The sequence below is a fragment of the Danio aesculapii genome, chromosome 7 (genome assembly GCF_903798145.1).
Source record: "Danio aesculapii chromosome 7, fDanAes4.1, whole genome shotgun sequence".
Lineage (NCBI taxonomy): Eukaryota > Metazoa > Chordata > Actinopteri > Cypriniformes > Danionidae > Danio > Danio aesculapii.
Window position 1 is genome coordinate 3,011,009 of NC_079441.1, and position 23,632 is coordinate 3,034,640.

Sequence of the window (23,632 nt, forward strand, 5' to 3'; positions counted from 1 at the left end):
ATGCACTCGGAGCCTGTTTTGTTAAAAACACCCATCAACTGTTAAACCACATGAGCTGAGTGTGAAGAGGTCAACATTAAAGCATCAGCTATAGGAGAGAACTAAACGCAACACCACTTGTACTGCAAAAAAGGGTGCTTGTTTAGTTTTAGACACTCCTTTTCCCCCGCCGCCTTTTTAACACATCAAATATCAGAGTGGACTGAGCATCTGAGACAACGGATGAGTTTTGCTCAGACTCGACCAGACGCGTTCATTTATACCAGATCAAGACCAGCACAAAGGTAAATCTGCATGCTGTACATTACAAATGAATGAACAAGCTCAAGATCCGAGTAAAATAGCAGCATAATGCAATTAGAGCTTCTGATGTAACACTGTGTTAAAGAGAGTACTTCGATTTGAATGGTACATGTATTCACCTGGGAAGGTCTAGACGGGATACAGCTGCGGATACTTGAATCAAAATGAGTTTTGACAATAATTAAAACTTTTACATCACTGAGGATTGAGTATGATGGTGGGGGTAGAGGTAGATGTTAATAAAACACAATTGAATGGGTAATTTAATAAATAACATGAATAATTCTCAGTATAATTATTGTTTTTACATTACTATGTTGGTTGGATTAAGGGTTGGAGTAGGGATAGACGTTAGTAAAATACAACTGAATAGGTAATTTAATAAATAATATGAATAATTCTCAGTATAATTGCCGTTTTAACATTACAGTGATGGTTGGGGTGGGTGTAGACGTTAATAAAATACAGTTTAATGGGTAATTTAATAAATATCATGAATAATTCTTGGTATAACTACGGTTTTAACATTACAGTGATGGTTGGGGTGGGTGTAGACGTTAATAAAACACAATTGAATGGGTAACTTAATAAATAATATGACTAATTCTCAGTATAATAACTGTTTTAACATTACTATGTTGGTTGGAGTAGGGGTAGATGTTAATAAAACACAATTAATTGGGTAATTTAATAAATAATATGAATAATTCTCAGTATAATTACTGTTTTAATATTACTGTGATGGTTGGAGTAGGGGTAGACCTTAATAAAATACAATTGATTGGGTAATTTAATAACTAATATGAATAATTCTTGGTATAATTGCTGTTTTAATATTACATTGATGGTGGGGGTAGGTGTAGACCTTAATAAAATACAGTTTAATGGGTATTTTAATAAATAATATGAATAATACTCTGTATAATTACTGTTTTAACATTACTATGTTGGTTGGATTAAGGGTTGGGTCGGGGTAGACGTTAGTAAAATACAATTGAATAGGTAATTTAATAAATAATATGAATAATACTCTGTATAATAACTGTTTTAATATTACATTGATGGTTGGAGTAGGTGTAGACCTTAATAAAATACAGTTTAATGGGTAATTTAATAAATAATATGAATAATACTCTGTATAATTACTGTTTTAACATTACTGTGATGGTTGAGGTGGGGGTAGACGTTAATAAAACACAATTTAAATGGAAATTTTTCAAGGACACAGCTGCTTTAGAACTTCAAATGTTTTTCATAAATATGAGAACATTAAAGGGTAAATCTCCAACACTATTCTTTAAAACATCACAATGTGCTTTTCTGCAATATCTGAATATATATTCTGCGCAAAATTGTTCAGATATCCAGTCCTTAAACACAAATAAAGAATAAAACAAGCATTGCACTGTTATCTGCCAGACATTTTCTTACAGTATTGCTTTCTAATGATGGCTTCATGTTTTTTTTCCTCCCCTTTTTAGTTTTCTGATCAAGTTGTTAGATTTATTAATGTAGTGAATCGTCTTATTTCATTAATTGTCTCAAGGCATTTTTCATTGAGCAGGTGTAATATTCATTATTATTAATTATTCAAATTCTTATATTCACTCAATGACAATTCTACCTGCACATTCTAGTGGGTTGGGCTCATGAGTGGTGCTTGGGAACGTTACGGGGCCTGGCTCTTCACTGTTAGCAGCAAACAGGACTATAGGCCGTAAGGTGAAGCAGCTTTTCGTTTCATTCCGTTCCCATATATGGGGCACTACATTATTTTTATTCCGATAAAAGGATCAATTGGTAAAGAATAAAAAAATAAAAGTTCTCCATGCGAAATCCAGCAGTTCTTTTTTTACAAGTGTTTAAAGTCGGCAATAGTCCATCCTCGCGTAATCATTTTTTGATGGTGAGAGATGCGGCTTCGTGTCACATGCTTCCCGCTAGACCAATGAAATGGCTCAACGTCGGAACGACATGTAAACATAGTCCAATATGGCAGCGCCCTTGTCGTCACTATCGAGTAGCGAAGAGGATGAAATTACGGTCAGACCTCCACCAAAAAGCAGTAAAAGAGTTTATAAACAATGCTATATGCATCTTACTTCAATTAAGAAAGAAGAAACTAAGGATTTTACACGCACACGGTGGGATACGTTTAGAAACTGCATCAAACGGTGGCTTGGCTTGCAGGGTGAGAGTCAGAAAAATCGCTGAGACATACAAACATTGTACTAGAGGCTGCTGCTGCTGCTGAAGAGCTACAGTGCAAGAAAAAGTTTGATACCTAAACATGAACCGTGGTTTGCAGGCATTGTTGTCTTGCACTACTCTAGCTAGCTTAACGTTAATTTACCAGCCGTTTCATCGTTTTCATGTGTGGTTGAGAAAATAAATAAACGAGTGGAGCTCCGGTAAAATAATGAATAAACAGTGAGGCTATGGTCAACGAAAATATGAATTAATTAAATACATAAATAAAAAGTGCGACTGCTGAGAGAGCAGGCAGCTAGGGACACCGGCCATCGCAGCCAGAAAGCTGACCAGGCCCACTGGGAATTCTCCCCGTCCTCCGGATTAGCCAATCCAGGCCTGGTTCAAACTAAATCACATGATTTTACTGATGCGCATGCTGGAATTTAGTCGGTAAATGTGTTTCCATCATTGTTTATGTGCATTTGGCTTATCGGATAAAACGTTTATGCTACTCAGTTGTGCGTTTTTAAAATGTATGTACATATCTGCCCATCCATAAAGCATTTTTAAACGTGATATTCCTAAGTGTGCACACAGGCTCATTCTGAAAACGTAGCCCTATACAGGTTTCTGGAGATTATATAACCAGCATTATATACCCAGAGGAACGTATGGCTGCTTTTCGTCTTTAAAACGACCGCTATGGGGCGGTGTGACGCCGTTCCTTTTCTCGCTTACCAGCTGACCGCTCGCCGGCTTTTCTGCTGTTAACAGCTCGCCATGTATGTCGGTGTACGTCAAGTCGGTCTGTGCTTTTTAAAATGCTATTGGTTGGGTTTAGGGAAGGGGGAGGGTGGGTCAGTCGATCAGTCGGTCAGTCAACAGTGACCTCTGGTGGATTTCTGTGAGAACAGCAGGAGTGCTCGCGAGAGAAATCTGAGATCTGAAAAAGCGCACACAGTGGCCTCAGGTGGATTCGCGAAAACAAAACCTGCACAAAAACGTAGCTCCTGGGACGTATTTGGCGCTCTCCGGAAATGTATATAGAGATACGTTTTCAGAATGAGCCTGGGTTGAAAAACAGGCAGATGGCAACTGTTCATTCACGTCTGACTCTCTAAACATCTCTCTTCTGCTTTCAGGATGAGGTGCGTGTTTCTCCTCCTGCTCCTCCTGACGTTCAGCGATGGACTCTTTAATGTCACTCTCAGCGACGGTCAGCTGGAGATGTTTTCTAACAGGTCATTCCCCTGCCAGAGAGCACGGCACAACAACGCATTTAATACGTTTGAACGCAGACACATTCTCACAACAAGCCTCAGCAGTAGACAGACACGCGCTTGGGCAGCTTATCTGATGAATAAGAAACTTTGTGGAAGAAACCAACTACAATCCTTCCTCCGTAAAGACGACACCAACAGCGTCATAAGTATCTGCAACGGCCGAGGCGTCCAATACAGACAGAACTTGTGCATCAGTAAAAGAAGCTTCACTGTGTATCTAGTTCGAAGCGTTCTGAGAGACTCACAGTGTGATATTCAAAGCATCGATAGGGAAAAAAGCTATGTGATTGTTGCTTGTGAGGTTATTGAAAACCGCTGTTTGCCTGTTCACTATCAGGGTCAAAATAACACGAGACCATCGAGAAGCACTCAGACATGCAGACCTCGAGACTCCTGAAGAACAACGCAGGAAGTTACAACCATTAAAGGAATAGCTCAGCCAAAATAAAAACGCTGTCATCATTTGCTCTTTCTCTAAACCTTTATGAGCTTCTATATATTTTCTTTATATTCCTCTAGATATTTTGAAGGACGTGGGAAACCTGTTGCCATTGACTTCCTTTGTTTTTCCTACTATGGAAGTCAACGGTTATAGGTTTTCAGCATTCTTCAAAGTATCTTCTTCAGTGTCCAACAGAAGAAAGATGCTCATAAAGCAGGGGTGGGCAAACTCGGTCCTGGAGGGCCGGTGTCCTGCACAGTTTAGCTCCAACTCTAATCAAACACACCTGCTTATGGATTTCTAGTGATCTTAAAGACACTGATTAGCTTGTTCAGGTGTGTTTGATTAGTGTTGGAGCTAAACTGTGCAGGACACCGGCCCTCCAGGACCGAGTTTGCCCACCCCTGTCATAAAGGATTAAAACCACTCAAAGGATGTCTGGGCGGGTAAAAGCAGCTCATTTGCATTTAAAGCCACAGGCTACAAAAACAGCTAGACCAGGGATGGGCAAACTCGATCCTGGAGGGCCGGTGTCCCTGCATAGTTTTGCTCCAACCCTAATCAAACACGCCTGCTTGTAGCTTTCTAGTGATCCTAAAGACACTAATTAGGGTGTTCAGGTGTGTTTGATTAGTGTTGGAGCAAAAGTCTGCAGGGACACCGGCCCTCGAGGATCGAGTTTGCCCATGCCTGAGCTAGACTGTCAGTAAATGGTCTGATGGGTATTTTAAGCTGAAACTTTACAGACACATTCTGGAGGCTTGTCTTACATCTTGTAAAAGGGGTAAAAATAGGAGCCCTTTAACAATTTTTAGGACAAAAGACAAGAAGATTTTTCAAAAATACACAATTTTATTCATGTTTTTTTATTTTGATTAAAGGGGAAAATAAAGGAGAACAATATTAGATTCCTTCCTAACAATGTTTCTGTTTTTTAAAGATCTTTTATATTCAGCGGTAAAAAATAATCCTGAGCATGGGGGGGGGGGGGGCACAGAAGGACTTACTTCACATATTGACAATAATAACAATAATAAAGTAATGAGCTTAAAGTGCTTAAAATACTGGTGAGCTGAGACTGAGATAGACTCTCTTCAGTTATTATGCTCTGCGCCATTTATTTAAAAGTACCTAGTCAAATAAAGTGTTTTCTTCTACACACTAACAAGTGCTTAAATAACAAGTGCTCAAAGTGCAAACTGCTACACTGGAGATTAGAAGTGAAATCAAGGCCATTATCACTTATTTTTTCTTTTTTTCTAGCTTGTAAGCAAAGTCCTGCAAACTCTTTCTTTTTAAGACAACCTCTCAGACAAACATTTTTTGAACTGTAATGCAATTCCATGAGTGTTCATGTAACTCGCATGTTGATTTGAAACTGATGGGTTAGCGCTTCAAGGACCCGCCCCTTCTCTGCTTCTGATAGGCTTGTAACGTTAATTAAAGCTGTGTTTCTCTCTCATGATTGGTAGGTGAAATAAATTGGCTCGAAAATATTAAACCGCATGTGCAGGCTCTGAAATATTTATTTTTTTCCCTCACGACCACACGCTAGAGATCCAGTACGGTGCCGGAATACTTTAAGCCCTGTATATTAAATAAGAGATCACCTGTGGAAACTGTGTTTTTTAAAAACCGAGTTGTGTTATTTGTGCTTGAAATAAATCATTTGAGACTTACTGTCCATTCCCACATCATGGATGGTCAGTATGGCTGGTCTGCGAGCGTTTCCGGAGCCGTGAACCGTCGCATGCAGCACGCCGTGAGGAGTCTCCACAGTGTGTTCCTGCACATACACACACACAAACACCCACTTTATTCATTCATTCATTCATTCATTTATTTATTTGTTCATTCATTCATTTATTTATTTATGTTTTTATTTATTTATTCATTAATTAATTAATTAATTTATTTTGTCATTTATCTATTTATTTATTTATTCATTCATTAATTCATTTATTTATACATTAATTAATTTATTTATTTATTCATTTATTTATTCCTTTATTCATTCATTCATTCATTCATTCATTTATTTATTCATTTATTTATTTATTTATTCATTCATTTATTGATTTATTCATTCATTTATTTATTTATTTATTTATTTATTCATTCATTCATTCATTTATTTATTTATTAATTAATTCATTCATTAATTCGTTTACTCATTTGTTCGTTCGTTCATTTATTCATTCATTCATTCATTTATTTATTCATTCTTTTATTCATTCATTCATTTATTTACTCATTTATGTATTTATTTATTTATTTATTTATTTATTGATTGATTAATTCATTCATTCATTCATTTATTGATTTATTCATTTATTTATTTATAAATTTATAAATTTATTCATTCATTCATTCATTTATTGATTTATTCATTCATTTATTCATTTATAAATTTATACATTTATTCATTCATTCATTCATTCATTTATTCATTTATTTATTCATTTATTTATTTATTTATTTATTCATTTATTTATTCATTCATTTATTCATTCATTTATTCATTTATTTATTTATTTATTCATTCATTCATTTATTTATTCATTTATTTATTTATACATTCATTCATTTATTTATTCATTCATTTATTTATTCATTCATTTATTTATTCATTCATTTATTTATTCGTTTATTTATTTATTTATTTATTTATTTATTCATTTATTTATTCGTTTATTTATTCATTTATTCATTAAATTATTTATTTATTTATTTATTCATTCAATTATTCATTCATTCATTCATTCATTAATTTATTTATTCATTTTTTCATTTATTTATTTATTCATTCATTCATTCATTCATTCATTCATTCATTCATTCATTCATTTATTTATTCATTTATTTATTTATTTATTTATTTATTTATTTATTTATTCATCCATTAATTAATTAATTTATTTATTTATTTATTTATTTATTTATTGAGTGAAAAGAACACAAATGCTTGATATGACAGACATAGTGAAAGACTTTCCACTTTTTCCTTTAAAACTTTGTAACAAGATTTTTTTTTAATTATTACAAAAAAATAAATATTAATAAATAGCACGAACAACAACAATAGTAAATAAAAAGGATTAAATAAAAATACACACTTAAAATTCTTAATCTTATTTGCATATGATAAAAGCTAGAATAATGGACTACACTGAATCTAAACCCGACTAAAATGCTTTCATCATTACAATACATGTAGTTTTATATCTAAATTGCTTCTCCAGATCCTCAAAAAATGCATTAATTTGCCACATAAAACTACAAGAACTAAACTGTATATTTCCAAGCATGTCACCATCCAAACACACTCTGTTCCCTCACCTGGCCTTGATCCAGCAATATTCGGGCTGCGATTTCAGCATCCTGTAGACAAATAATCACACAACATCAGACCTGACAATAACCCAATATCAGTTTGACATGCACGTCCAAAATATCCCAAATCTGATCTGATTTGTTTTAATTATAGCTTTATACATTTTTGTAGATTACATGTATTGATGAATCAACTTTATAAGAGTAAAATTAAAATGATGCAATCAAGAGGCAATTTATACAGCTCTCATATGCAAAGCAGTGTTATTTTACCATCACTGATTGATTATTGTTATGGCTCCTATTTTTAATTTGATTATATTTTTATATTCTGTGTTTTTACTTGGATTTTACTTAAAATGCTAGTAATATTTTGGTCTATTTGTAATTGTATTGTCATTTACAAACTCTGTACATGCTTCAGTAGCTTATAAAAAAATGTAATTAAAATGATGAAGTTGGGGAGTCACGGTGAACGAGGCTAGCACGATCACCTCACAGCAAGAAGGTCGCTGGTTTGAGCCTCGGCTGGGTCAGTTGGAATTTCTGTGTGTAGTTTGCATGTTCTCCCCGTGTTGGCGTGGGTTTCCTCCACAATCCAAATACATGCGCTATAGGTGAATTGGGTAGGCTAAATTGACTGTAGTGTGTGTAAGTGTGAATGAGAGTGTATGGATGTTTCCCAGTGTTGGGTTGCAGCTGGAAGGGCATCTGCTGCGTAAAACATATGCTGGATAAGATCATTCCGCTGTGGCGACCCCTGATTAATAATGAGACTAATGTGAAAAGAAAATAAATGAACGATGAAGTTGACCATTTCTTTTTAATTTCATTTTAATTGTCTTTTTATTTAGAGAAACATTTGTATGGTTTAATAGACATTTTGGTCAATTATAAACTATTGTAAACTATAAAAAACTATTCATAAAAAACATGAAGTTAAATAATAAATTAAATAAGTTGTTAACTGTTATCATAAAGGCAATTTACACAGCTTTCATATGCAAAGCAGTGTTATTTTAGCATCACTGATTTATTAATATTGTTATGGCTCCTATTTTTAATAAGATTTTATTTTTAGATTTTGTAATTTTACTATCTTTTGGTCTATTTGTCATTGTAATGTCATTTACAAACTCTGTACATGCTTCAATTTTTATTTCAGTATTAAATAAATAAATAAAAAAAAGCTAAATTAATGAAAATAGGTTAATTTCTTTTTAATCATAATATATATATATATATATATATATATATATATATATATATATATATATATATATATCATAGTTCATTCACTTTTTTCAGCTAAATGCTTTTATTTATCAGGGATTGCCACCACGGAATGAACCGCCAACGTATCCATCACACGTTTAACGCAGCGGATGCCTTTCCAGCTGCAACCCAACACTGCGAAACACCCATACACACTCATATGCTACTGCCAATTTAGCTTACCCAATTCACCTATAGCGCATGTGTTTGGACTTTAGGGGAAACCAGAGCACCTAACATGGGGAGAACATGCAAACGCCACACAGAAATGCCAACTGACCCAGCCGGGACTCGAACCACCGTGCTACCATTATCTGTAAGAGTAATATATATATATATATATATATATATATATATATATATATATATATATATATATATATATATATATTATATAAATAAGTATATAAAAAAACTATTCATAAAAATAAAAAGTAAATAATTTAAATAAATGAAATAAAAAACTCAATAAATATATAATAATAAGTTGTTAAAGAATAATGTGTTACAATAAGTCAAATCAAAGAGGCTAAATGATAAAATGAAGCAATTATTTATTCCTCAAACCACTACTTTTAAGTTTGTGAAACAGAAAAATGTCTAAACTTCGCAAACTCCACTAATAAATAATAAAACAGTTCATTTATTTACTTTCAGACTGCCTGGCAGCAACTTCACAAATGAATGCAATATAGTTATAATTGTTAATGTTATAGCCTGCTGTATTTCACTTCACTTCATTTACTTATAAAGCACAAATAAACACACCGATATTTGACCACGGTGCTCTACAATGAGACAGAAGGCAAAAAGAGTAATAATTAGATGAAACATAAACCTAATAAAAAACACAAAACACTGCAAACAATATAATACTTTTAAAAGAGACCGATATTTATGAGTTAAATAACCTAGTAACGGTAACTTGGAATGGAGGTGTGTACACTGTATAAACCAGACATGGATAAACTTTCACCATCCCATCTGAAAACACAGGAAAAATGAAGGGTAGAATCAGGGGAATCCTGGAGGAAACCCACACCAACACGGGCAGAACATGCTAACTCCACACTGAAATGCCAACTGACCCAGCCGAGGCTCGAACCAGCGACCAAGAGTTAATTGTGTTAATGGAATTGTTTGCTTTCATTGTCATTCATTTAAATTCCTTCGGCTTAGTCCCTTTTTTTTTTATCAGGGGCCACCATAGTCACTATTCCAGCATTTGTTTTACACACCCAATATTGGGAAACATCCATACACTCTGACATTCATACACTACAGCCAATTTAGCTTATTCAATTCTGATTCAATTCGATATTGATATATTTAGTTTGGGTCCACAGCCCTTGGTTATGTTTGTTTTTAAGCCCTTCATACGAAAAAGTCTGGGCACTCTGGTATAAACGATAGTGTTATGGGTCTATCAGTGTGTGTGTTGGCGTTTGGAGTGTCCAGCAGGTGGCAGCAAAGCATAAACTAATGACAGAAACGTATAACTGTGTGTTTGTTGACCTTGACGGCGTCTGATTGACCGGGCAGTAAGGGCTTCTCCTCCGTGATGGCGATCTCCTGCATCTCAGTGGTCATGGTGATCGGTTTACGCCGTCCTGAAACACACAGAAACACACACAGATGAAGATTATAAACACTGCGCCAAATCTGAGACGCGCATGCGCGCAGACGCTGTTCCGGCGGGAGCTGCGCGTCTCCGCTGGGCTTTCACTCTTCTTAATTAGAAATTACAGCTAGAACAAATTAACATAGAAAGAGAGACAGATTACAGTTCAGACATTCCCTCGCAGAGCACTGGATAAATCACTGCTTCTGCTGTTTGACTGGCTGAGCTAATAAAACCAGTGACAGAAGTTGTTTACTATTAAACATCTGCATGCTAGCGTACAATAGGAATACAGCTAGGCCTGTCACAATAATCAATATATCGACTTATCCTGCAATACTGGGAGATGACCTCAATCATTTCTGTCTTTGCCATATATGAAGAGTTCCTGAAATTGTCTTCTAAAATGACCATTTGTTAAGGCTCCTGTGTGAAGGTTCAGTAACTTCACCTTTATTGTGATAAACAGGTTATTTTAATTGCATTTAAAGTGACATAACTGGAGAAAAAACATGTTAAGAGAAGATTTCAGACAGCACTTAGAGGTTTTTGCATCTGAACTCTTCATATATTTACAAATTCACACGTTAAAGCCATTTTACAGTGACATTTACATTCTACCTCACCGCTGTCAAAGTTTATTATTGGACAGTTACCTAATAGGACATTTAATAGTATATATCAGTGTTTCCCAACCCTGTTCCTGGAGGCACACCAACAGTACATATTTTGAATGTCTCCATTATCTGACGCATTCATTTCAGGTTTTGGAGTCTCTTCTAATCTTCTGATGAGTTGATTCAAGTGTGTTTGATTAGGGAGAGGTTGAAAATGTGGACTGTTGGTGTGCCTTCAGGAACAGGGTTGGGAAACACTGGTATATATAATAGGATATTTACCGTTTTAACATCAAATTATAGAATCTAAATGACCATAAGAAAGATACATATTTTAAGGTGTTTATGGCTATTTGCATTATGATGCTGTTATATAATAATTATATAATCAGCGGCATGAAATGATGTCAAAATGACAATACTATCACTTATTGCAACAATTTCTGTGACAATATATCACACAACAAAATTCCTTATCATGACATGACAATATGAGCCTGAATATAACCTAAATAAGAAAACACAATATATGAATAGTGTTTCTTACAATGTAAATAAATAAATTCATATAGCTATACATGAACATACCTCATACCTCGAGTAGCGCTGCTTGAATATTTTAATTTGATCAGTGTTTTTAAAAAAGAAAATCCACATTTAATCAACAAAATGAAACTAATCTACACAGCAAAAATGTGTTTATAGCTTGGTTTCTTTGGTACAAATAGCTTGGGCTATCAAAATATGTTTGAATCAAGAAATATTCACTGGAGAAGAAGCTAAATGATATGATATAATAAATATCTGTCACTGAAACATATACATACATATATACATACTACATACAGATAGATAGATAGATAGATAGATAGATAGATAGATAGATAGATAGATAGATAGATAGATAGATAGATAGATAGATAGATAGATAGATAGATAGATAGATAGATAGATAGATAGATAGATAGATAGATAGATAGATAGATAGATAGATAGATAGATAGATAGATAGATAGATAGATAGATAGATAGATAGATAGATAGATAGATAGATAGATAGATAGATAGATAGATAGATAGATAGATAGATAGATAGATAGATAGATAGATAGATAGATAGATAGATAGATAGATAGATAGATAGGATAGATAGATAGATAGATAGATAGATAGATAGATAGATAGATAGATAGATAGATAGATAGATAGATAGATAGATAGATAGATAGATAGATAGATAGATAGATAGATAGATAGATAGATAGATAGATAGATAGATAGATAGATAGATAGATAGATAGATAGATAGATAGATAGATAGATAGATAGATAGATAGATAGATAGATAGATAGATAGATAGATAGATAGATAGATAGATAGATAGATAGATAGATAGATAGATAGATAGATAGATAGATAGATAGATAGATAGATAGATAGATAGATAGATAGATAGATAGATAGATAGATAGATAGATAGATAGATAGATAGATAGATAGATAGATAGATAGATAGATAGATAGATAGATAGATAGATAGATAGATAGATAGATAGATAGATAGATAGATAGATAGATAGATAGATAGATAGATAGATAGATAGATAGATAGATAGATAGATAGATAGATAGATAGATAGATAGATAGATAGATAGATAGATAGATAGATAGATAGATAGATAGATAGATAGATAGATAGATAGATAGATAGATAGATAGATAGATAGATAGATAGATAGATAGATAGATAGATAGATAGATAGATAGATAGATAGATAGATAGATAGATAGATAGATAGATAGATAGATAGATAGATAGATAGAGCCCCCCTTTGAATTTTTTTTAATATTTCCCAAATGATGTTTAACAGAGCAAGGAAATTTTCACAGTATGTCTGATAATATTTTTTCTTCTGGAGAAAGTCTTATTTGTTTTATTTCGGCTAGAATAAAAGCAGCTTTTAATTGTTTCAAAGCCATTTTATGGACACAATTATTAGCCCCTTTAAGCTATATTTTTCAATAGTCTACAGAACAAACAATCGTTATACAATAACTTGCCTAATTACCCTAACCTGACTAATTAACCTAGTTAAGCCTTTAAATGTCTCTTTAAGCTGTATGGAAGTGTCTGGAAGAATATCTAGTCTAATATTATTTACTGTCATCATGGCAAAGAGAAAATAAATCAGTTATTAGAGATGAGTTATTAAAACTATTATGATTATAAATGTGTTGAAGAAATCTGCTCTCCGTTAAACAGAAATTGGGGAAAAAATTAAACAGAGGGCTAATAATTCAGGCGGGGCTAATAATTGTGACTTCAACTGAATATATATATATAATTTAATTTTATTCAAAATTGACCCAAATTTTTGTGAATTTTTTGCCACAAACTCAGAAAAGTCATAATATTTTATGACATTTTCTTTCTCCAGTAAAAGTGTCTTTATATATTTAACTTTTTTTTATTTTTAACAGTGTAAACATGAAATAAGCACAGACGACACTGCTTCTGCTGCTCCACTGAATTACTCAAACAAGTGACGAGAGTTGGTTTATAATTTAATAAAGAAACATTTTTGAATACCTATGCATATACCGTGCATTAATAATGTTTCTTACAACGCTGTGACTAAATAGATTCATATGCACAAACTTGAATATTTAAATGTGTATCAGTGTTTTAAAAAAAGAAAATAAACATTTAATCAACAAGATTTACTAATCTACAGTGCAAAACATCATTCTTCCTTAGTGTTTATGTTGTGTTTTCTTTTGGTACAAAAAGTTTAGACCAGGGGTGACCAAACTTTTTCGCATGAAGGGCCAAAAACCAAACATCACTGAGAGCCGTGGGCTGAAGGTAAATATACCAAACTATATTACATTAAATTTGCCATGTTTCCCAGTTTTTTTCCTTATATTTAAAAATAAATAGAAATCATTACTTTGAAGCATATCTATAACGCAGTATAACTTTTTAATTGATAACTTATGGCATTAGAAACATAATCACATTAATATCACAGTGGAGTTCAATGCTGAATACACTGGTCAAGCAGAATCTGCCTTTGCCTTGATTTGCTCACCAAAGTCTCTGCATTGTCCTCTATCTGTCAGGTGACTGTATGTACATGTTAAACTAAATTACAGCATTTAAAATGAAACACTTAATTTCCATTAGCTCTGAAGCGTCTCATCATTCTCCCTTTTATCTCAGATGTGACGGCGGGTCAAATCAAAGGTTACCATAGGCCAACTTTGGCCCGCAGGCTCTAGTTTGAGCCTAGATTATCAATATGTTTAAATCAATATACATTTACTCCAGAAGCAAAATGGCATGATGTATTAATATCTGTCATTGAAAAACATGCAGGGCAGCATTATCAGATTTCTCTTCTCTTGTTTTTGTCACAATTTATGGTGCTGTAATATATCATATGACAGAAAACTAATCTGAACACACGCCTCAACTTATAATATGGCTTTGCACAATACTAAAGGAAACTAATGTCTAAACGTTATTGAAAAACTGTAATACAATTAAATAAACAAAGTAAAAGAAATTAATTTTGACTCCAATATCAGATATTTATTTATTTATTTATTAAAATATTTATTCATTCATTCATTTATATATTTATTTATTCATTCATTTATTAATTCATTTATTTATTCATTTATTTATTTATATATATATTTATTTATTAATTTATTAATTCATTTATTTATTTATTAAATTATTTATTCATTCATTCATTCATTTTTTAATTTTTTTATTCATTTATTTATATATTTATTCATTAATTTATTAAATTATTTATTCATTCATTCATTCATTCATTCATTCATTTTTTATTCATTTATTTATTTATATATTTATTTATTTATATATTTATTTATTTATATATTTATTTATTCATTTATTAATTAATTAATTAATTAATTTATTTATTTATATATTCATTCATTCGTTTATTTATATATTTATTTGTTCATTTATTCAATCATTTATTCATTCATTCATTTATTTATATATTTATTTATTAATTTATTTATTTTTTATTTTTTTATTTATTTATATATTCATTTATTTATTCATTCATTTATTTATATATATATATATTTATTTATTCATTTATTAATTCATTTATTCATTCATTCATTCATTCATTCATTCATTCATTCATTTATATATATATATATATATATATATATATATATATATATATATATATATATATATATATATATATATATATATATATTAATCATTCATTCATTTATTTATTTATTCAATTATTCATTCATTCATTAATTTATTTATTTATATATTCATGTATTTATTTATTTATTCAATTATTCATTCATTCCATCATTCATTCATTCATTTATTTATTAATTAATTTATTCATTTATTCGTTTATTTATTTATTTATTTATTCATTCATTCACATATTCATTTATTTATTTATTTATTTATTTATTGATTGATTCATTCATTCATTTATTTATATATTTATTTATTTATTAATTTATTATTTTCTTAATTCATTAATTTATTAATTTATTTATTCCTTCATTCTGTTATCGCCACAAACTCACAAAAGCCATAACATTTCATAACATTTTCTATCTTATTTTTCTTTTTTCTTTCTTAAAAGAGGAAGAAAACTAGTTATACAGTGTAAACATTAAATCAGCTCAGACAACAACATACAGGATGTATTTTTTAGTCTATGTAGTTTATGTGGCCAATAAATGCCTATTTTGGTATCTGAAGATGAATTTTAGGTGTAAAACCTCATGTACTGTAATGATGAAAACAACATAAAACTAACGACTCTTCTGACGAATCTCTGAACGCATAATGAATCTTTACTGATGACTCGAATGACTCTAGTGAATCCGCTGTTCAATAAACCACACAGAATAACTCCTTTTCCATAACTCTCACTCCAGCCACAACATCTGGTGCTTATAAAGGCCTGACAACATGTCTGACCAATATATACACAGACATAACCAAAAAACAATTCAGCAGTGAAATGTGATGGTAATTCTGTATTTAAAACCAATTATAGCACAATTATAAACCGGAACAGATGGAGACAAATCAAAAGAGCATCTGATTTCCTCACAAACTATTAAAACAAGCAAAATTACTGGATTTCCAAAGGTATTATGACAGAAAATACATCTAAACACACAGTTTTACTCACACAATTCCTTCAAATGGCTTAAGTTGATTTAATAGTTTGTACAAATTTGCGACAAGGTCACAAGTTCCGTCATTACAAGCATAGTTTGTTGATTTGCCGTTTCCCAAATCCGTCGCTCCAATGAACATTCGCAAACTTGAGCACTCGCAACCACACGTCTGGAGCTGTCGTTAGAAACAGTTCCTGGCTGTGTTCTATTCCCAGTTATCCCCCCTATGCCCTATTCATTTAGAACATTCTGACATTCAAAGTTGGAATAATTAAAAATAAAAAAGCATTAAGGTCATCTCTCTTAGGTGTAATTTGCTTTCAAACTATTTTACAGTTCAGTTTTAGCGATCTTCATGTTTGCAATTGCGCTCCCTTAGCAGTGCACTTTGAAAACATTGATGTCATTTTGAACACAGCCTCAAGCGAAAGCTATAGGTGACCTATTATTGAAAAGCAGCATTTATGTTACGTCTCCAAAGCTTGTGAAAAGAAAAAGCATACGTTGATGCTTTTAATTTATAGTAGGTTATTTATTAAGTATCTGTACTGTATATGACCTGGGCCTGCTAGTTAGAACTTTCTGCTGTGGTTTACAAGCGTCAAATTGTAAAAGTAGACTATTCTAAAAAATAAATAAACAATACCCTACCTAATAATAATAATAATATTAATAATAATAATAAATCATCATCATCATCATCATCATCATCATCATCATCATCATTAGTATTATTAATATTGTTATTAAATTAGGATTTTGTTTTATTACTCATACATAATAATAAAAATAATAATAATTATCATCATCATCATTAGTATTATTAATATTGTTATTAAATTTTGATTTTTTTATTACTCATACATAATAATAAAAATAATAATAATTATCATCATCATCATCATCATTAGTATTATTAATATTGTTATTAAATTAGGATTTTTTTATTACTCATACATAATAATAAAAATAATAATAATTATCATCATCATCATCATCATTAGTATTATTAATATTGTTATTAAATTAGGATTTTTTTATTACTCATACATAATAATAAAAATAGTAATAATTATCATCATCATCATCATCATCATTAATATTATTAAATTAGGATTTTTTTTATTACTCATACATAATAATAAAAATAATAATAATCATCATCTTCCTCATCATGATCATCATTAATATCATCAATATTATTATTAAATTAGGATTTTTTTCATTTCCTAATATATAATAAAAAATAATTGTATAATAAATCGCCTCATTATTTATTTATTCGTATGATTTATATATGATATTAGAATACGTGTTAGATTTTGTAAGTGATTTGTTTTAGAATAGGATATGTCAGCCTGATCTCACGAGAAAACGTAAGTATTACAAGTATTACAATTATGAACAAATGAATTATCAGATCAACCTAAACCCCTCTGGATGTTTTCAGTTGGTGTGAATCACAAACATGAGTTCAGACTATAATCGTTCACTCTTTTTTGGGGGGTTATTTCATAGTTACAGTTGTTTATATTTTTCATTGTTTACCACGAAAGAGAGAAAACAAAATGTGACGGTGCGCGTACATATCAGCACCTACAGTAACAGTAGGAAAGTGTGCTATTCTGCTGCAGTGTCAGCTTCTGAGTGTCAGATCATCCCGGCTGAACTCCGGATGTGAGGGACTGATCTGAAGCTGCAGACTCAAGAAAACTCTTCAACTAGTTTGATGTGCTTCACCTTCAGGCATTCGGTAACGCTGCATGTCTGTGTGTGTTTGAGTGTGAGTTTTGTGTGCATGAGTGTTAGAGACTCTAGTGTTTGATAGTGTTTGAGCGTGTGACTGAGTGATTGTGTGTGTAATGTGTTTGTGAGATGTGATTCTGTGTGTGTGTCTGTGTATCTATGCGTTTCTGTGTGTGATGTGTTTAGACCTCAGTGAGTTGTTTCTTCTATACATGTAGTTTAACCAGAAGTGGTGATCAGTCGCACAGAAGCCCTTATCTCTCTCTCTGATGCATGAAATCTCCACTCTGGAGTGTGTGTGTGTGTGTGTGTGTGTGTGTGTGTGTGTGTGTGTGTTCAGAGGAATCACACGAATGCTTCACCCACAGTCTAAAAATAATCCTGACGAGGAGCAGCGATGGCCAACTACACAAACACACAGAGCCCCTGAGAGAGAAGTGACAAATAAAACTCTCTGAGGACTGAAGGCCATTACGCTCCATTAACGCCACACTGATGCCATACAGTGAACCACCAGACACTGCAGGGATTAAACATGCTTATCAAAGCTTTTCCCCATAACTTCATAACTATGGCAAACTGATCAACACCGGCATTCAAACAGACTGTCCTTCTGAAAGAGAAGTGCAGTTCATTGTGCTAAATCCACCCGTAGTGGACTTAAAAGATCTTAAAAGTACATTAAAATATAATTTAAAAGAGGGCAACATATAACAAATAAGATGTTAACATGTTTAAATACATAAGATAATACTACTAAAATAAAAGATTAGTAACACTAAATATACATATACTGACTTTCCAAACACACTTAAGCACACTTTAAAATCACATTAAATTAAAGTATTTTAACGTACATTTAAATATTATATTTAGGAAAATGTGCTTGTAGGCAATTTAGCGAAGTAATAAAAAAAAACTTAAAATAAATGTTATGTTTCTTAACACACTTAAGTACACTTTTAAATAGCGTCAAATTAAGTGTTTTAAAGTACATTTTAAATTCTTTATGTAAGAAAATGTGCTTGCTGCAACAGTATTAGTGAAATAATTAAAAAATACTTAAAATAAATGTTATGTTTCTTAACACACTTAAGTACACTTTTAAATAACGTCAAATTAAGTGTTTTAAAGTACATTTTAAATTCTATAATTTAAGAAAATGTGCTTGCTGCAACAGTATTAGAGAAATAATTAAAAAATACTTAAAATAAATGTTATGTTTCTTAACACACTTAAGTACACTTTTAAATGACGTAAAATTAAGTGTTTTAAAGTACATTTTAAATTCTATAATTTAAGAAAATGTGCTTGCTGCAACAGTATTAGTGAGTTAAAAAAACGAAATAAATGTTATGTTTCTTAACACACTTAAGTACAATTTTAAATAACATCAAATTAAGTGTTTTAAAGTACATTTTAAATTCTTTATTTAGGAAAATGTGCTTGCTGCAACACTATTAGTGAAATAAAAAAACTTAAAATAAATGTTATGTTTCTTAACACACTTAAGTACAATTTTAAATACGGTCAAATTAAGTGTTTTAAAGTACATTTAAAATTATTTAAGAAAATGTGCTTTATTGCAACAGTATTAGTGAAATAATTAAAAAATACTTAAAATAAATGTTATGTTTCTTAACACACTTAAGGACCCTTTTAAATAAGGTCTAATTATGTGTTTTAAAGAACATTTTAAATTATTTAAGTAAATGTGCTTGCAGGCCACAGTATTTGTGAAATAATAAAAAATAATTAAAATAAATTGTATGTTTCTTAACACACTTAAATAACGTCAAACTAAAACTATCTTGTATTTGTGAGTATTAGTGAAATAGTATTAGTGAAATAATATTAAAATACTTAAAAGAACTTTCATGACTTTTTCTTAACACATTTAAGTACACTTTTAAACAACGTCAAACAAAGTTATCATATTAATACAACAAAAAGTGTACGTAAGTGTATAGGAAAATCAAGAGAAACGTTTTGTACGCTTAAGTACACTTTTAAAACATTCATTCAATGTATTTATTAAAGCATGAAGTCATACTTAAATGGTTCAAAAGAATACTTAAACTACAATACATTTGCATTTGTAATATTATGCAATTAAATGTTTAAAACATTTGATTCAGATCACACTTAAGTGTGTTCTTTTTATGTGTATTATTGCAGGCACACAAATATGTTCTCCTTGTAAAAGAAATGCGCAGTTCATTGTATTGAATGCACCATCAGTGTAGTTCAAAGGTTTTAAAAGTATATTGTGTATAAGTCAATAAAAGACTATTTTAAAAGTGTACAATATTTAATAAATATGTGTAGATAAACAAAGTATTTGTGACTTCTAAATAATGTCGATAGCTAATGTTTCTCATAAGTTTCCTAACGCACTTAAGTGCAATTTTAAACATGGTGAAATTATTGGTTTTAAATATTTATATAATAAATTTTACTTGCAGGCAACAGCATTACTGAACTTAAAGATTACTTAAGAGTGCATAAAAAGAGTGCTTTCATGAATGTTTCTTAACACACTTAAGTACACTTTTAAATAAAGTGAAATAAAAGCTTGAAGGAAAACAGCTTGAAGACAATATCATATTAATAAAACAAAAAGAATATCAAGAGAAAGCCTGTTTTATGTACACTAACTACTTAAGCACACTATTTAAGTGAAGTAAACTTAGTCAACTTTTAAAATATTCCAAATGAAAGGCTTTAACTTACAGTATATATAAAGTACGAACGTACTCGTAGTGTACTTAAAAGCACATTACATATACTTTAAAAGAGTAAAATGTAATAAGTGTCTTTTGTGACTTCTAAATAATGTGATATAAATTAAACTTTCCAACACAATAATAAATACATAAAATTGTATTAATAAAAGAGGTTACGAATAAAGTATTCCACAAGTTTCTTAACACACTTAAGTACTTTTAAATTCAAACTAATGGTTTTAAAGTATATAATAAACTATATATTTAAAGAAAACGTGCTTACTGACAACAGTATTAGTGAACAAAAAGAAAACTGCAATAAAGAAAGTGCTTTAATGAATGATTAACACACTTAAGTACACTTTTAAATTATTTCAAATAAAGTATACATTTAAAAGAAACAGCAGGAGGACAATATCATACTAATATAACAAAAAATGTAGGCATACATAAAGTTATTTTCTTGACTATCTTACTGCACTTAAGTACATTTTTAGATGCAGTAATGCCAAATTATAGGCTTTAATTGAAAGTTTACATTAAATATGCATAAAAAATTCTACTTAAGTGGTTCAAAATTAACTTTTAATTTATACCAATTGCATTTAATGTAAACTACAGTACATTTTTATTTGTAATATTATGCAAATGAGAGTGTAAAATCTTTTTTTATTATTGAAGAGTGCAACATATAAGTGTCCTTAAATAGAGCTTTTGTGAATTCAAAATAATGCCAAACTTAACCTTGAAAAGACATTAAATACATGAAATAATAGCAATAAGAATACCTCAAAAGAGTGCTTTCATGACTGTTTCATAACAATTACAAGTACACGTTTAAAATGTCAAATAAAAGGCTTTAATTTTAAGTATATATTAAATATGCATACAATGTACAGCTTAAGTGGTTTAAAAGACACTCTTAAGTGCTGTTAATTGCATGTAACTTAAATTGAACTAAATTAATATTGCAATACTCATTTAATTGTCCAAAACAACACTCCCTTGAGTTCACACTTAAGTATGTACTTAAGTGTATTATTTGCTGTATAATCAGTCTGTTTATGTGTGCAGATGTACTGTAGTAAACAGCAGCTGTGTTTCAACTGAGCTGAAGTGTGTTTTCAGACAGTGTTTATTGATGTACGGATCGATACGACGCCAGCCGCTCTCATGCATGCGGCCGTCTGACACACTGACAAATGCCTGAAGACGACAGAGAAAGAAAACCAGACCACGAGCATGAAAATAAATGACAGAAAAAGGTGTGAAGGAGCGTTGGAGGATTGAGAAGAAAAACCTGTCAAGATCATGTTCAGGTCACAGCTATGCTGACAGAAACACAATTAGCAGATTCTAGAAATCCAACTGGATATTTAAGAGTCGTTTATGTGTTTTAAAGGGATTCAAATGTTACGCTTTTAAAGTTTGAGTGATATGAAGTGTGTTTTATAGATGTCAGTTTTTGTAGTGATATAATTGAAGCAATTAATAATCAATGAAGAGAAATAAAGCAGTGAGAACTTGAATGCAAAATGTGGATTAGGTGTCATAAAGAATTGTAATTAAAAATAATAATACATAGGGGCGTTGTGGTGGCTCAGTGGGTAGCACTATCGCCTCACTGCAAGAAGGCCGCTGGTTCGAGCCCTAGCAGGGTCAGTTGGCATTTCAGTGTGGAGTTTGCATGTTCTCCCCGTGTTGGTGTGGGTTTCCTCCAGGTGCTCCAGTTTCCCCAACAGTCCAAAGGCATGTGTGTGTGTGAGAGAGATTCCCAGTGTTGGGTTGTGGCTGGAAGGGCATCCGCTGTGTAAAGCATATGCTGGATAAGTTGCCGGTTCATTCCGCTGTGGTGACCCCTGATTAATAAAGCGACTAAGCCGAAAAGAAAATGAATGAATAAATGAATGAATAATAAATAGGGCTGCAGAATATAGCAATTCAGCATCGTTATTGCAATGTTGAGTCTGAATTGATGTTGATCAGGAGCAACAGAATTGTATTTAATCACTGTATTATATATGATTTATGCAAAAAATAAAACATCTAAGAATTTTTGTCTTGTTTATAATCCAAATATCTACATTTCAGAGCAAAAACAAGGTTGTTTCACTCACCCCAGTAGCAGATCATTGAGCTTGTTTTAAGGGAAAAACTCTTCATTTTGACGTATTTCTTCTCACGGTGAAAACACTACATGTTTACCTGATCTAGGTATTTTTTCGATGTTTGGACTAGCAATGAGACAAACAGTAAGAAAAGCATTTTTATTGCATTGTGATTATTAAATCTCTGTACCTGAATCCTCTCTGTTAGACTCCACAGAAAACCGTCAAGTAGTGCTGTTCGAAATATCTTGTGAAACTGTATTCATATCAATATTTAATCGCAGAACATTTTTATAATCGCAATATTAGATTTTTCCAATATTGTGCAGCTCTAATAATACACACATTTTTAAATCACTTTCATATTTTAATACACAATAGGATTTCAGATTTTCTCTTGTGTTTTGTCTCACCCAGTATTAAACTCAGAAGATAACAATAAATAATTTGAAAATAACTATAAAAATAAACAGCTAAAACTAAATATTTTAGAAATTATTATTTTTAAAAAATCTGTCTCAAATTCAAAATTATATTTCAAATTTATATAAATATTTTTTATCAATAATTGCTGTATAACAATATGATTAGAAAATGTTTCTTTGAATAAATGATTTAAAATGTTTAGCACATTTAAAAACAACAAATGTGGACAAAGGGGCTTTACAAATCAAACAACACGCAAAATCTATACTCACACATATAAACAAAAGGTAAAAATAAATAAACAAATAAAAAACAAACAAACAAATAAATAAAAGTTTTGCAA

The 23,632-nt window shown here is 31.1% G+C and overlaps 1 protein-coding gene across 3 annotated transcripts in view; it reads right to left on the reverse strand.

Moving 5' to 3' along the window:
- ndrg2 (NDRG family member 2) overlaps positions 1-23,632 on the reverse strand; it is a 103,414-nt gene that overhangs the window by 43,295 nt on the left and 36,487 nt on the right. For all 3 annotated transcript variants that reach the window (XM_056460884.1, XM_056460885.1, XM_056460883.1), the window contains 3 exons: positions 10,345-10,439; positions 7,561-7,602; positions 5,902-6,007 (listed from right to left, as the gene is read on the reverse strand). In XM_056460884.1, the coding sequence (XP_056316859.1) occupies positions 5,902-6,007; positions 7,561-7,602; positions 10,345-10,419 (223 nt within the window). In that variant the 5' untranslated portion in view covers positions 10,420-10,439. The remainder of the gene's footprint in view (positions 1-5,901; positions 6,008-7,560; positions 7,603-10,344; positions 10,440-23,632) is intronic.